Source organism: Podarcis vaucheri (genome assembly GCF_965113315.1).
Source record: "Podarcis vaucheri genome assembly, chromosome: 3".
In the NCBI taxonomy this organism is placed as follows: Eukaryota; Metazoa; Chordata; class Lepidosauria; order Squamata; family Lacertidae; genus Podarcis; species Podarcis vaucheri.
Window position 1 is genome coordinate 82,776,263 of NC_138761.1, and position 15,866 is coordinate 82,792,128.

At 41.8% G+C, this 15,866-nt stretch overlaps 1 protein-coding gene across 7 annotated transcripts in view; it reads right to left on the bottom strand.

Annotated features, from left to right (window-relative positions):
- ORC3 (origin recognition complex subunit 3) overlaps nucleotides 1-15,866 on the bottom strand; it is a 40,501-nt gene that overhangs the window by 20,825 nt on the left and 3,810 nt on the right. For all 7 annotated transcript variants that reach the window (XM_082216887.1, XM_082216886.1, XM_082216890.1 and 4 more), the window contains 7 exons: nucleotides 15,244-15,341; nucleotides 13,986-14,130; nucleotides 5,716-5,820; nucleotides 3,543-3,694; nucleotides 2,762-2,898; nucleotides 797-956; nucleotides 490-603 (listed from right to left, as the gene is read on the bottom strand). In XM_082216887.1, the coding sequence (XP_082073013.1) occupies nucleotides 490-603; nucleotides 797-956; nucleotides 2,762-2,898; nucleotides 3,543-3,694; nucleotides 5,716-5,820; nucleotides 13,986-14,130; nucleotides 15,244-15,341 (911 nt within the window). The remainder of the gene's footprint in view (nucleotides 1-489; nucleotides 604-796; nucleotides 957-2,761; nucleotides 2,899-3,542; nucleotides 3,695-5,715; nucleotides 5,821-13,985; nucleotides 14,131-15,243; nucleotides 15,342-15,866) is intronic.

Here is a 15,866-nt window from a genome sequence, read left to right on the forward strand (position 1 = left end):
CCATTAATGTATACATAACTGATCTGATAGATTTATTCACTGGGACAGCAGTGTTACAGAAAGATATCATGCTGACTCCATGTATTTTCTTGAAGGAATAGCTCAATAGATTTTGTTAAAGTTTACAAATTTTATCTTCCCACCCATTCATTTCCTATTTCCTTTTTCTTCTGAGTGAAATCAATCAGCCAAACCACTGTTGTTTCATGTCAATGTCGTAAGACTCATGCGTGATCCCCAGCTAAATGAGTGATTGTAACCTATCAATCTGTTCTAGATGAAACAGCGCCATTACATATGTGGGGATTTTGTACACAGAAAGCAGACATCAAAGAGAAGGGTTTTCTCCTCTCCATGCCAGTTCTGTTTGTGCAGGGAAGTAAGTAGAAGTACTCAATAATATGAAACCCAGTTGCAGTCTGCAGTGTTATTTGTTATAAGTTTGCTAGAAATGTAACATCTAAAGTTCATCAACTGTGTTGTTCTTACCTGAAATCCCTTGATGAAGTTCTGCACAGAGAAATCATGGTATAAAAATATATTTATTAGCACCTGCAGAACTTTCTCACTAAGTTTAAAGGGAAACTGGCTTGTCAGGAGTAGCTGAAGTAAAAAAGAAGTAAATAACATTTATTAAAACCTTGCTCCTTTCAATTTATTACATAATTTGGCGGGTTCTCCCAATATACACAAGACACATTTAAAAGGGTGTTGCCTTGCATTCAAAAATCTACATTTACTTTTACCATATTGTTTAATAAAAACTACTTTTTCCTTTGTAGTTAAAGGCAATTACCTTGTCAATTACTTTTGTCAAATGCTCTTTGCATGAAAGAGACTGGAAGAGCTCTATGCATAACGAAGAGGAAACTGTGTGAGGAAGTAACTTATGGATGATCATTGGAGAGGTGGCAATTCCAAAAATAAGTACCAGTGGAAATTCTTGTATACAGTGACTATGGCACACAAGAGAAAAAGACAGGAAGGGAAAATTAAATTTGTATATCGTGATTAGAGGGCAATACATTCCACCATCACCCACCCCGGCATTAAACAATACAGTGGTGTCAATATTAATGAGGCAAGGAAGCAAAAACATAATTTTACAATTCACACCCTCTATTCATGTGGAATGTGGCCTTTAAATCCTTCTGGCCATCCTAGTTTTGGCATGTACAAGTTGATACATACCAAAGAGAATGGAGCTAATCAGCTGCATATTGTGGCCTGTCAGGGGCTGACATTCCCAGGAAGACATCAGAAAGAGGAGTTTTGTCAAGTCCTAGTGTAACACAGCTATTACACTGTGCTCAGTTTAATAGGTACATGTTGTGCTGTGCCATTTATCACAGAATCATGGGGTTTTGATTGGAGGCCACTTAGTCCAACTCCCTGCTCAGTGCACTATCTGTAGTTCAAGACCGCAGGCAGAATGGAGAACCAGCAGCCTTGAACTACATCATCTGTGAGGATTGATCGTGCTGGCTAGGGCCGATGGGAGTTGGGAGTCCAGCAACATCTGGACAGCCAGAGCTGCAGCTAAAATATAGATTTGAAAGTAATTAAAAATAAATAAATCTGAAGCTTTCCTTTTAACTGTATCTCAAGTTCAAATTATAACTGAAAGTGATATATAGAACAAAGGAAACACACAAGTTTGTGTGCAGCAAAAATTAAGTACAGTGGTACCTTGGATTAAGTACTTAATTCGTTCCGGAGATTTGTTCTTAACCTGAAACTGTTCTTAACCTGAAGCACCACTTTAGCTAATGGGGCCTCCTGCTGCTACCACGCTGCCGGAGCACGATTTCTGTTCTTATCCTGACGCAAAGTTCTTAACCTGAAGCACTATTTCTGGGTTAGGGAGTCTGTAACCTGAAGCGTATGTAACCCGAGGTACCACTGTACTACACAGCAAGAAAGGCTGGATTCTTTGTAAACTATGCAGACAAAGACAACTTTCACATGTTTGTTTATCTGCATGATTTATTCTACCTCTGCTGGTGCGAAGACAGGTAAAGTGTGGTGCAGGGCACAAACACAGTCCTTGCTCCTGAAGATGCTGCTCAGAGACCTCCTGGCTTTGAGATTCCATCCACTAATGTACTCATACTTTCAAGCCTACCTTCACAGAATTAGGAGGTTGACTTTTGTGCCTAATCACTATTTTATATTTAAAACAAACAAGTGCCCCTGGCTTTGTTACTGTCATGCTTGCGTCAATAAAAAAACAAAAGAAAATGTAAAACTATGCTGAGGCTCTTATTTGATTTCTAGACCACTTCTCAGCTAGCTCTTTACGTCAGGCCAGTGTTTGTTCAGAAATCCCAGAGATTTTCCCTATTTTGTTCTCTAAATATCTTTTGGCTATTATTCTATGCACACTTCCTGGAATTCTTTTTAAAAACTAAATCCACCATGCAATTTCATTTGTGACTACTCAAACAAAGGTCCCATTGAGTTAAATGAGATATATTACTCCCAGGTAAGCATGCACTGCATTGCAACCTTATTGGCTTACTTTGGGGGGAGGGGAGGCATAGGAGTGGGCTGCAAGTCTGCTTCCACATTTGAATTGTACACATCACTGTGCCCCCAGCCTATAATTTAACCATCAAATGACACAACAGAGTAACCTGAACCTGCATTTGTACTTACTATGAAACAGAAAAATAATAATAATGCAGGCACGAGTCAAGATTATCAGTTGGTTTCATGAATTAGAACAAACCCCGCCCCCTTATGTAATCTATCATATTACCTGCTAATAAATATGAAATCTTGCAGAACTTTGGTTGTGAAACTTTCCAAGTCTTTGAAAATAACTACAACTGGAGGAGATTCCAGATGTCTGGAAGAGAACATCCTTTTTCGGCATGGAGATTCGGTATCAGTTTCCTTCAAGTCATAGTGAATGTTGGGGGGGAAGTACAAAAAGAAAATTAAACCTCTCATCGAACATAATGCCCCAGGGGCATGGTTTGAAGGCAACATGATGCAGCAACCTTGCTGAAGCTAAATAGGGTTAAAATCAGTGCCTGGATAGGAGATTTTGTTGAGTTCATGGTGAATGAGAGATGGAATATACATGTAATTAACATATATACATATATATACATATATATGAATGAAGTGGAGTGGAGGACAAACAAAAACCCTCACTTGTGTTAGCTTAGCTTGTGTTAAGACTGACAGTGCAAATTGTTACCTTAGCAAGACCAAGGCACCATCTGCGCTATTGATTTAAAGCATCATCATGAAACTTTGAACAATCACAGCTTCCCCCACAGCTTCCTGGGGAATGTGCTGTGAGTTGTTAGGAAACCCCTATTCCTCACACAGCTACAATTCCCAGAATTCCCTAGGAAGAGGGATTATCCATTGAAGTACTTTGCATCTATCCCAACACAGGATTTATCTTCATGTAATCTACACTTCACCAATAAAGCCATTTAACTAGATGGGGCAAATCAGGGAAAATTCTGGTGGGAACTAAGTCTGGAAAACAGTGACACGTTACAAGAGGCAATTCTGAAGCTTACCTTGGTTATGTTCCTATACCAATCAATAAGAGATGCCACGGAGCAGCGTATCCGATTTGAGGAAGGCTTGGAATATTCTTCTTCGGATGAGTCCACATCTACATGACAGCCCATCAGCTGAATCATCAGCTTTTGCAGGAGCTGTTTTATGCCTTGACAATACAAATATACATACACAAACATTTAAAATAATAATGAAAATGCTAGATTTCTCAGCAATCTTGTTAAAAAATATGAATAACTGTATTTTTCAAGGAATTATGTGACTAAGACTTGTGCACTAATTTTCATTCAGGGACTAAACTAACCAACCAAATCCTGTATCAAATTTACATCAAAGGTAAACCAAGTTCTTCAGCCTAGATTCTTAAATTATAGAAAACTGAATAAAGTGTGCTTATTTTGCATAGTTTAAAACAGCACCACTCAGTATAGAATTCATGCTTTGCACATAAAAATTTCCTGATTCAGTTTGTGATACCTCCAGTTAAAGGTCTCAAGCTGGCAATAGGAGAAGCACTGAATATGCATCTCTATAAAAGGCAATCACACAGTGCAGGAGGTCAGGCAAATTTCAGTTTATTGTTTGGAATGTTACCAAACCTGTAATGTGTTTATATACAACACATAATACATACAAAAGTCATTTGACTCTCTTATGTGTAAGTACATGAAATAAATAACTTTTCTCTATGCTGGCCCCCCTTGCAAAAAACAAAAACAAAAAAAACCAACAACTTTGTCCTTTGTACTCAAGATACGCCCACAGCTTCTTGTGTTCTGAATTATTTGAACAGCATCTTTACCAACTTGTCTGAACAGAAAGAACTAGGAGTCAGTTTGCTGATCTGTTTGGAATAAGCCGTTCACTACCATCAGATTGTCCTTCTGGCACAGTTCCAACCTAAGCAAAATATTTTATTTCACTTCTAGAAAGGAATTGAAAGCAAGTCTACCAGTTATAATTTTTTTGAAAGAAATGGATCTTTCCCTTGGCCTTCCATATTTAAAAATAGTAGAAGCAGATACTTGAAACTGCAAAACGTGTGAAATTTCATTTGTGCAAAATGACTGAATTCTAGGCTATCATCTCTTGACACTTGGAAGAAAGCAAGAGAGCCTAGATTGCATTTTAAGTCATGGTTTCAATGGGCCTACTCTGTAGCTTGTGATTTTATCCACTACAACAATGCCTCAAAGTTAATAAATGCTTCTGAACTTTTAAAACTAAAGACACATCTCTGCACTTAGTGTGTATATTCCAGAGATAAGAAATGCCCAGTCAAAACCAATTTTCTAAGCTATATATACAAAAGCTTTGTTACAAATTGATACCCAGTATAGAATGAAAGGATTTGAACCCACTGAACTAGTCGTGTTAGAATATTAATGCTCCCAGTGTGTTTCCAAGCACAATTCAAAGTGTTGGTGCTGACCTTTAAAGCCCTAAACTGCCTCGGCCCAGTATACCTGAAGGAGCGTCTCCATCCCCATCGCTGAGCCCAGACACTGAGTTCCTCCTCCAAGGGTTTTCTGGTGGTTCCCTCACTGCAAGAAGCGAAGTTACAGGGAACCAGGCAGAGGGCCTTCTCCGCAGTGGCGCCCTCCCTATGGAACACCCTCCCTTCAGATGTCAAGGAAATAAAGAACTATACAGTTGTACCTTGAAAGCAGAATGGAATCCATTCCAGAAGTCCGTTCAACTTCCAAGGTGCAGCTTTCGATTGGCTGCAGGAGCTTCCTGCAGCCAATTGGAAGCTGCAGAATCCCTACTGGACGTTCAGCTTCCAAAAGAACGTTCGCAAACCGGAACACCCACTTCCAGATTTACGGTGTTCGGGAGCCGAAACGTTCGACTGCTAAGATGTTCGTCAACCAAGGTACGACTGTACGACTTTTAGAAGATATCTAAAGGCAGCCCTATATCGAAAAGTTTTTTATGTTTGATGTTTTCTTCTGCTTTACATATTCTGTAAGCCACCCAGAGTGGCTGGGGAAACCCAGCCAGATGGGCGAGAATAATAATAATAAGAAGAAGCACTTTGATGAAAGCAAACATTGACTGCCAGGGCTAATGATGGAAAGGCCTAAATATACTGTATTTCTAGGAATACTTCCCATATTCCGCATGCTACTTAACTAAAAAGCCTCTTCAAGTTATTACAGTATTTACCTGGACATTCTTTGGACCTTAGGGACACTACAAAAGGAGTAACATCATCATGAAGAACTTCTGAGAGGCTTTTAAATGTCAGATCATGGTCCATAACATTGACACCTAGGAGTAAGACAAGTCAGAATTGTGCTGTTTGCATTTAAACGTGACAAAATATACTTTTCTATCATGCTTACCATATAGTCATTTTACATTTGTAGAAGTAAAACAGTAGTAATGTGGATGACTATCTTGAACTATATCTACATTGTACTACAGTGGTGCCCCGCAAGACGAATGCCTCGCAATACAAAAAACTCGCTAGACGAAAGTTTTTTCCGTTCGCAATTTGCCTCGCAAGACGAATTTCCCCTATGGGCTTGCTTTGCAAGACGAAAACGTCTCGCGACTTTTTTTCTTTGACTAAAAACAAAGACATGTTTTGTTTATAAAGTTAATTTATTTTCCCTTAAATTTTTGAACTGCTCTTTACAGTATGTGTGACTTTAAAGAGCAGTTAATAAACTGTTGTTGTACCAAATTTGGCTTTGTTTGGACTTTTTTTGACCATAGGAACGCATTAATTGATTTTCAATGCATTCCTATGGGATTTCGTGCTTCGCAAGACGAAAAATTCGCTAGACGACAAAAATTGCGGAACGAATTAATTTCGTCTTGCGGGGCACCACTGTAGTTAAATATATCTTTTAATATATACAGTCATACCTCGGGTTGAAGTAGCTTCAGGTTAAGTATTTTCAGGTTGCGCTCCACAGTGACCCAGAAGTAACAGAGCGTGTTACTTCCGGGTTTCGCCGATCGCGCATGCGCAGACGCTCAAAATGACGTCACGCGCATGTGAAACACAACCCGCGTACGCGCAGACATGTCTTACGTTCTACTCAGGATGCGAATGGGGCTCTGGAACGGATCCCGTTCGCATCCAGAGGTACCACTGTACAGCAAGTCTCAACTAGAACTTGCTTCTAGGAAATTAATCCATAGGATTGCAGCCTGAATTAGAAAAAAGTGATTAACAAAAACATTTTTAAGTTAAGGGAAGGCTCCATATATAAGCTCAGGAACGACCACTTTATCTGCCTTGCATACCGTAATTTATTTTAAAGGTCAATATATTCCCCTCTTCTCTAGTGAAAGAAGGGAAAGGAAAATTTACAAGTACATCAGAAGTAGGAGGAAGGATAAACAAACTGTGGGCTGACTGATCAATAAAGCAATCAACTTTTGTCAGAAGATGCAATCTTAACTGCTCAGTGCCTATTTCCTTTCCAAAACTTCTGAAGAAATTAATCGTGGCCAAGTAATAAGCAAAGTCACCATTTATAATATGTGAAGGACAGAAGTCAGGGTTTTTTAAAAGAGCTGTTTAAATAGTATTTCACTACTTTTAATTAAACTAGGATATACTTTCTCTGTGGCAAAGAACTGGCTGTAGACATTTAAGCCACTAGCTATTACCATGAAACAGGAGATGTCCAAACTGATCAGACACAACAATATAATGCTTAACCTCACAGAATATAAGGAACAATAGGCCTGCTAGCTTAAAAATCTATATCCAGGATGTTATTTGGGGTGGGTGGGTGGAAAATATAAGGAAACCCATTTTTAAAAAATATAAAGACCTCATTTTTTAAGAAAGAACACTACCAGTAGCCAATTTGGATTTTTTAAAATTGTATTTAATTTCAACACAGACTTAAATTGCTGCAGTTCCAGCATTCTCATTTGCCCTTTTTCATGTCCTGCTCTCGAGGAGAAAACAGATGCTGCCAGACTGAATGAGACAATGGGAGGGGGGAGGGTGCATTAGAATCTACAACCATTTGTGGTGTTGGAAGTAGATTGCTCAGACAGAGGGGGAGCTTCTGTACTTGTTATGCCTCATTATGAGGCTGACATGAGAACTGGCTCTTAGACAAAGGAACTGAGGACATACTGTTAAATCTACACATAAATGCAAAAATGCAAAGAACTAAAAATCCAAAAGGACATCCTCCCCTCACACCGGCTATGATCCAAAGGTCATGCAACTAGTAATGCATGCCCAAGGGAGGTTTGGGCCTTTGTTTTAGCTCTCCATATTAAAACTGAGACGAAGTTCAAAGGCAGTTAGCAATATAACAAACGGATCTGCAGCTTGAGTGAAGAAGCAACAAAACAACTAAAGGCACAGAAAAGCAAAGGCAAAAGAAATAATTTACACCCTAGAAGGAATGCGTAGACACAAAACTGAAATAACTAGGCTCTGGCAATGAAGGTGGCACATATCCAATCATTTGCCAACACATTAAATGTCATGAATCAGCAAAGGAAAGATGAGTCCTATCCTTCCCTCTTTCCCAGCTCAGAAGCTTGGGAGGAGAGCAAGGCCTCACAGTTGCCATGAGCTTCAATCACAGGGTGGTATCCAATGAGTCCTGGCCCCTCCAGCAGCCGGTTGTGGCAAACACAAGTCTCTGCTAGCTACCAACGTGAGCCAAAATGTTTAAACTATTTTACTCAGACAACAAACTCTGGTCTGGGATGACACCAAAGTTAATTTAATAGCAGTTTCATCAGTTTGAATACATAATCTGGTCTGTATATTCTATACCTTCCCCACCATCTTCAAGAAAATATATTTTCCTCACTCATGCTTTTAGAGAATTGCTAGGACATCTCTACTGAGAAATATCTAAGGATTATTGGAAATAAATCTAGGAATGCAACTCTATGGAAAAAGTGATCCTCTCAGATATAAGCAGTATCTCTTACCAGAGGAAGGGAGTTGTGTAATCCTAACCAAGTCTACTCAGAAGTAAGTCCTACTGAATTTAATTGACTTACTTCCATGTTAGCATTGCATACTTGACGAGTACTGGATGGAGCTCAGCTGAGGAGAAAAGCTCTTTGTGGTTTGTCTCTCTGCAATGTGCATCTGCCTGTGTGCTCTTTTCTTGTTAAAAGTGAATGATTCACCTTATGTGACCGGGGCAGATCCCGTTTCTGACATACTGATCTAAAAAAAGTAGAAGCCCCAAACAACTCTGCTCTGTATGAAATTACTGAAAGACCAAATACCCCTCAATTGCTTGGTACAGGCATTAAGATCAACAAATGGAACTCATTAGTCTTGTTACGGCCTGATAATTAATGCCTTATGGTAACACAGACATGAGTTTTCACTGGCAACACCAGTGTTATAACTCCCTGATGAAACCCAAGGACCCATCTGTACTGGCAATCAAAGCTGTAGAAGATGCACCTGTTTATACAGATATTCCTTTCATCTTTTAGAATCATAGAATCATAGAGTTGGAAGAGACCACAAGGGCCATCGAGTCCAACCCCCTGCCAAGCAGGAAACACCATCAGAGCACTCCTGACATATGGTTGTCAAGCCTCTGCTTAAAGACCTCCAAAGTAGGAGACTCCACCACACTCCTTGGCAGCAAATTCCACTGTCGAACAGCTCTCACTGTCAGGAAGTTCTTCCTAATGTTTAGGTGGAATCTTCTTTCTTGTAGTTTGGATCCATTGCTCCGTGTCCGCTTCTCCGGAGCAGCAGAAAACAACCTTTCTCCCTCCTCCATGTGACATCCTTTTATATATTTGAACATGGCTATCATATCACCCCTTAACCTCCTCTTCTCCAGGCTAAACATGCCCAGCTCCCTTAGCCGTTCCTCATAAGGCATCGTTTCCAGGCCTTTGACCATTTTGGTTGCCCTCCTCTGGACACGTTCCAGTTTGTCAGTGTCCTTCTTGAATTGTGGTGCCCAGAACTGGACACAGTACTCCAGGTGTGGTCTGACCAGAGCAGAATACAGTGGCACTATTACTTCCCTTGATCTAGATGCTATACTCCTATTGATGCAGCCCAGAATTGCATTGGCTTTTTTAGCTGCCGCGTCACACTGTTGGCTCATGTCAAGTTTGTGGTCAACCAAGACTCCTAGATCCTTTTCACATGTACTGCTCTCAAGCCAGGTGTCACCCATCATGTATTTGTGCCTCTCATTTTTTTTGCCCAAATGCAATACTTTACATTTCTCCCTGTTAAAATTCATCTTGTTTATTTTTGCCCAGTTCTCTAATCTGTCAAGGTTGTTTTGAAGTGTGATCCTGTCCTCTGGGGTGTTAGCCACCCCTCCCAGTTTGGTGTCATCTGCAAATTTGATCAGGATGCCCTTGAGTCCATCATCCAAGTCGTTGATAAAGATGTTGAATAAGACCGGGCCCAAGACAGAACCCTGTGGCACCCCACTAGTCACTCTTCTCCAGGATGAAGAGGAACCATTGATGAGCACCCTTTGGGTTCGGTCAGTCAGCCAGTTACAAATCCACTGAGTGGTAGCATAGTCAAGACCGCATTTTACCAGCTTCTTTACAAGAATATCATGGGGCACCTTGTCAAATGCCTTGCTGAAATCAAGGTAGGCTACATCCACTGCGTTCCCTTCATCTACCAGGCTTGTAATTCTGTCAAAAAACGAGATCAGGTTAGTCTGACATGACTTATTTTTCAGAAATCCATGCTGACTATTGGTGATCACAGCATTCCTTTCTAGGTGCTCACAGACTGTTTGCTTAATGATCTGCTCCAGAATCTTCCCTGCTATTGATGTCAGACTGACTGGGCGGTAATTATTTGGGTCCTCTCTTTTCCCCTTTTTGAAAATAGGGACAACATTTGCCCTCCTCCAGTCTGCCGGGACTTCGCCTGTTCTCCAGGAATTCTCAAAGATGACTGCTAGTGGTTCTGAGATCACATCTGCCAGTTCTTTTAATACTCTTGGATGCAGTTCATCTGGCCCTGGAGACTTGAATACATCTAAACTAGCCAAGTATTCTTGTACTATCTCCTTAGTTATTCTGGGCTGTGTTTCCTTTGCTGAATCATTTGCTCCAAATTCTTCAGGTCGGGCATTGTTTTCTTTATCGGAGAAGACTGAGGCAAAGAAGGCATTGAGTAGTTCAGCCCTTTCTGTGTCCCCTGTTTGCATTTCACCATCTTCTCCTCTGAGTGACCCCATTGTTTCTTTGTTCTTCCTTTTGCTACGAACATACCCATAAAAGCCTTTTTTGTTGCTTTTAACCTCTCTAGCAAGCCTGAGTTCATTCTGTGCTTTAGCTTTTCTGACTTTGTGTCTACACGTGCTGGCTATTTGTTTGAATTCCTCTTTGGTGGTTTCCCCCCTTTTCCATTTTTTGTACACATCCTTTTTTAATCTTAATTCAGTTAAAAGTTCTTTAGATAGCCACCCTGGCTTCTTTAGGCACCTTCCATGTTTCCGTCTCATTGGTATTGCCTGACGTTGTGCTTTTAGTATCTCCCTCTTAACAAACTCCCAGCCATCATGAACTCCCTTTCCTTTTAGTATTGTTGTCCATGGGATCTCACCCAGCACTTCCCTAAGTTTTATGAAGTCGGCTTTCTTAAAGTCAAGAAATTGAATCCTAGTATGCTTGGCTGCTCCTTTCCGCTGTATAGTAAACTTCAGAAGAGCATGATCACTCGCGCCTAATGATCCTTCCACTTCTACCCCACTAACCAGGTCATCAACATTGGTTAGGACCAGATCTAAAATGGCTGTTCCTCTTGTTGCTTCTCCCACTTTCTGGACAATGAAGTTGTCTGCAAGGCCAGTGAGGAATCTGTTTGACCTTATGCTCTTGGCTGAGTTTGACGTCCAACAAATGTCCGGGTAATTGAAGTCCCCCATTACTACTATCTCCCTTCCTTTTGCATGCTTGGCCATCTGTTCCAGGAAGGCATCATCTATGTCCTCCGTTTGGCTTGGGGATCTATAGTAAACTCCCACAATGAGGTCTCTGTTATTCTTCTCTCCCTTAATTTTGACCCAAATGCTCTCACTTTGGCTTTGAGGATCTAAATCTTGGATCTCTTCACAGGTATACACATCCCTGACATATAACGCCACTCCTCCTCCTTTCTTGTCTGGTCTGTTTCTCTGAAATAGATTGTATCCCCCCATTATTACATTCCAATCGTGGGACTTATCCCACCAGGTTTCAGTGATGCCTATTATGTCATATTTAGTTTGCTGTACCAAGAGCTCAAGCTCATCTTGTTTATTTCCCATGCTTTGTGCATTAGTGTACAGACATTGAAGTCCATTAATCATTCCCCCGTATCTCTTATTTAAGGATTTTTTCCTCCCACCACTAGGTCCGTGTGCTGTTTGCTCCATTTGGTCTATGACATTTGGATGATCATCTTCATTAATTGATAGACTCCTACCTTCAGGAGCACTGTCTCCCTCCCCCACATTAGTCAGTTTAAAGCCCTCCTGATGAGGTTTCTGAGATTTTTGGCAAAAACATTTCTCCCAACCGTTGTGAGGTGCAGCCCATCACTTGCCAGAAGTCCATCTTCAAGAAACTGCAGTCCGTGATCTAAGAATCCAAACCGTTCCTGTTTACACCATTTGCGGAGCCAGCTGTTCACTTCCACTATTTTCCCCTCTCTCCCTGGGCCACGTCGTTCAACTGGGAGGACAGATGAGATGACAATTTGTGCATTTAGTTGCTTCAATTTCCTGCCGAGAGCCTCGTAGTCTCTTTTGATCTTCTGGAGGCTATTGCTTGCAGTGTCATTGGTTCCCACATGAACCAAGAGGAAGGGGTATTTGTCAGTGGGTTTTATGATTCCTTGCAGTCGTTCAGTTACATCTTGGATCTTAGCCCCGGGGAGACAGCACACTTCCCGAGACATCTTGTCAGGCCCACAGATCACTGCTTCTGTTCCCCTCAGTAGGGAATCCCCTATCACCACTACACGCCTCCTCTTGGGTTTGGTCGGGGTTCTTCCGTGAGCTGTCCGTTCCAAGGTCGCCTGCACATTCCCTGAGGACTGACTTTGCTGCTCGTCTTCATATACCTGATCGACTGTAATGAGGGAGAGATCCTCAAATGGAGTCTGCTCTTCGTCTTCCATGCTAGGGGAGAGGACCTCAAAGCGATTGTGTATTTCTAAGCAATCAGAGTGAACCCTGGGCCTCCTACTTCTTTGAGTCACGTTTCTCCATATATCTGGCTCCTGTGTTGGTGAACTAGACTCCTTCTCAGGGGAGTCCCCTGTCTCCTCCTTGGTGGAGACGGTGTGCTCTGTTGCTTCCAAGAAGAGCTCCAGCTCTCTAATTCTTTGGAGCGTAGCTACACGTTCCTCCAGTTGCTGGACTTTGTCTTTTAAGAGGGCAATCAACATGCAATTGCTGCAGGTAAAGCTGCCTGCAATTTTGACCCAGGCCTTCTGGATTGTGGGTTGTATCTAACACTGGAAATGGACACATTAGTGCAATGGGATTTTCCTTTCCTCTCCTCCCCGTATATGCCTGCCAAATCTGCTCCACAGCCCCCCAACTCTCTGCAGCAGATGGGGCTTGGAAAGGGGCTGCAGGTGGAAGGAGGAGAGGAAGTGGAAGTTCTGTTGCACATGCATAAGTATTTTGCATGCATGGAACTGCGATGTTGGATACAACATTGCATTTTAATAGGATTGCCTTATTGTCTATGTTAATTATAGCTGTTTACCATATTTTTCGCCCTATAGGACGCACCCCAGGGGTTTTTTTTTTGGGGGGGGGATGAATAAAAAAAATTATTTCCCACCCCAGCCCACAGAACAAGCTGCTGCCCGCAAGCCTTGCGAGCCCGCGGGAACTTCCCCCGGGCGTGCAAGGCTTGCAGACAGCTGCGCGAAGCATGGGGCGTCCTCCGGAGGGCGCCCCGTGCTTCGGGCTGCAGGCTCCCACCCGCAAGCCTTGTGAGCCCGCGGGAACTCCCCCCGGGGCGCAAGGATTGCAGACAGCTGCGCAAAGCACGGGGCGTCCTCCGGAGGGCGCCCCGTGCTTCGGGCTGCAGGCTTGCGGATAGCTTCCTGAAGCCTGGAGAGTGAGAGGGGTCGGTGCGCACCGACGCCTCTCGCTCACCAGGCCCCATAGGACGCACACACATTCCCCCTTCATTTTTGGAGGGGAAAAAGTGCATCCTATAGGGCGAAAAATACGGTATATTTAAATGTTTGTGTAATTGGCTTTAACACTTTGCAAACTGCTGAAAAGCCTGTGTTAGCATTAAGCTGTTGCCAGTTTGGAAAATACATTGCCAACATGTCTAATCTGCCCATTAACAATTCTTAATGTTATGATCCTTGCCTATATTAAGTCTTCTACCCAGTCTCTCCTTTTTCTTAATTTTAGGATTCATACCAAGTTACGGCAGTTATTATAAATAAATAAAAATGCCAGATAAAATGTTACCTAGAACAACAGCTGCAGTGGGAATTTCACTGGACTTCATTCGACAAGCCCATTTTGTTTTCTTCTTTTGGAAGTCTGAATGAGATTGTCTCAAAAATGTTATGAGGTTATCAAACAATTTTTTATTCAAGTCCTCTTGTAGTTGCTGTTAAAAAGATAACATGCACAGAACTTTGTTAGTTGCCTGAATGAAGAGACGTATTGTTATTCTGTGTATTTTTAAAGAACAGTCCCCAAAGGTTAATCAAGATACAACAACACATAATTATTTAGGTTTCCTGGCAATTGTTTATAGACACTGTTTCTGTGGTTTCCATAGCTGTTTCGGTCAACTCACGATTCCGATTTAAATGTTCTATTTGAGTACGGGGTTCTTAAAGCCATTTAGACGAATATGGGGGATGGGGAATCAGTTGTAGGAAAAATTCAATACCTTACTTGTTGCTGCTTAAGACAGATATGACCCTAAAAAGTCAAAGATCTGATACCTTTAGCAGTTCAAAGACAACAGAAATTCCACAGAGTAGCTTTTATGTTCAAATGCTCCTCAGCAAAAAAGGAACAAATTAAGTAGTAACTGAGACAGTGACATTGTTGAATTCATGCTGAGGCCATACACAAGATGTACAAGCAGAATCCAACTTGTTTCTGTCAGCCATAAGCAGGTGCGCCAACTCTAGGGGGCCAAGGTGTCTTCGACCCCTTCAATATCTGTTGGAATATCTGTTCAAGCCTAAATATGTTTAGGTCAACTGCTACATATTTACAGATAGCAACAGGGCGAAAGACTGAAGTCTTAATAACAGCACAACATGAACGGTCTAAAAGGTAAAATAAAACCCTCTTTCAGTTTACAAAACCTTCTCTATCAGGTTATCCATGGAGAATTTACATGCATATTGATGACCAAGAATGTGGAATTCATTCTCGACAGGAAAAAGCATATGCATGGTTTGCTCTAGGGGTGTCCAATCTGTCTCCTTGTACAAGCTCATTCCTAACAGCTCACACATTGTAGAAAGATACCCACAATATATACAGGTAGTCTGCAAAAAGTACCTTAAGAGGTTAAGGAGTAGTTTGGGTATAAAATATTGCTCAAAGTCTTGCTGTTTCACCCATCAAACAGGCTAAGTAAAAGAAAAGACTGCATATCACATTTCTTCACTGAAAGCATTTTCAAAGCTTCCTTCCCCCACCCAAGACACAACTGACTTAAGTAAATCTCATGGTTAATGTTAAAAGCAGCAACACTCACCTCTGTTTCACATTTAATCTGTTTCCATAACAACTGACAAGTATCAAATCGTAGCTCACTATCCTCTGAGTCAGTATTGCCTTTACTAAAATAGTCAGCTACAAAAACAAGGAGGAAAATGACATTCACACTCAATATTTATAAAACAAAATTCCTCTCAAGCAAAAAACTTAAGTGTAACAGAATACTGAAGATTTCTTTTCACAGGAGAGGTATAAATTAACTGAGAGTTGCAACTGGTGTCAGGACAAGCTCAGAAAGAAAGAAACCCCCACCAATATCAATGAAAGATGTAAGATTTATACAGCCTCTGTATGGAATGCTGTATCCATAAATGTCAACCCAAATGAAGTCCCGCTCAGTGGCGTAGCGTGGGTTGTCAGCACCCGGGGCAAGGCAAGTAATTTGCGCCCCCTAACCCGTGGATTTTAGCACTCGAGTGCGAGCGCCCCCCCGATGTTGCACCCGGCCCCCCTGCACCCCCCCACGCTACGCCACTGGGGCTGGGGGCGAGCGAAGGAGCCAAGGACCCCCCCCAAAGGCTCAGCAGGAATTTATTAAATTTATTATTTGCAGAGCCCCCGCAGGCCAAGGCAGCTGAAGCCCCCTCCCCTCGGGCGCCT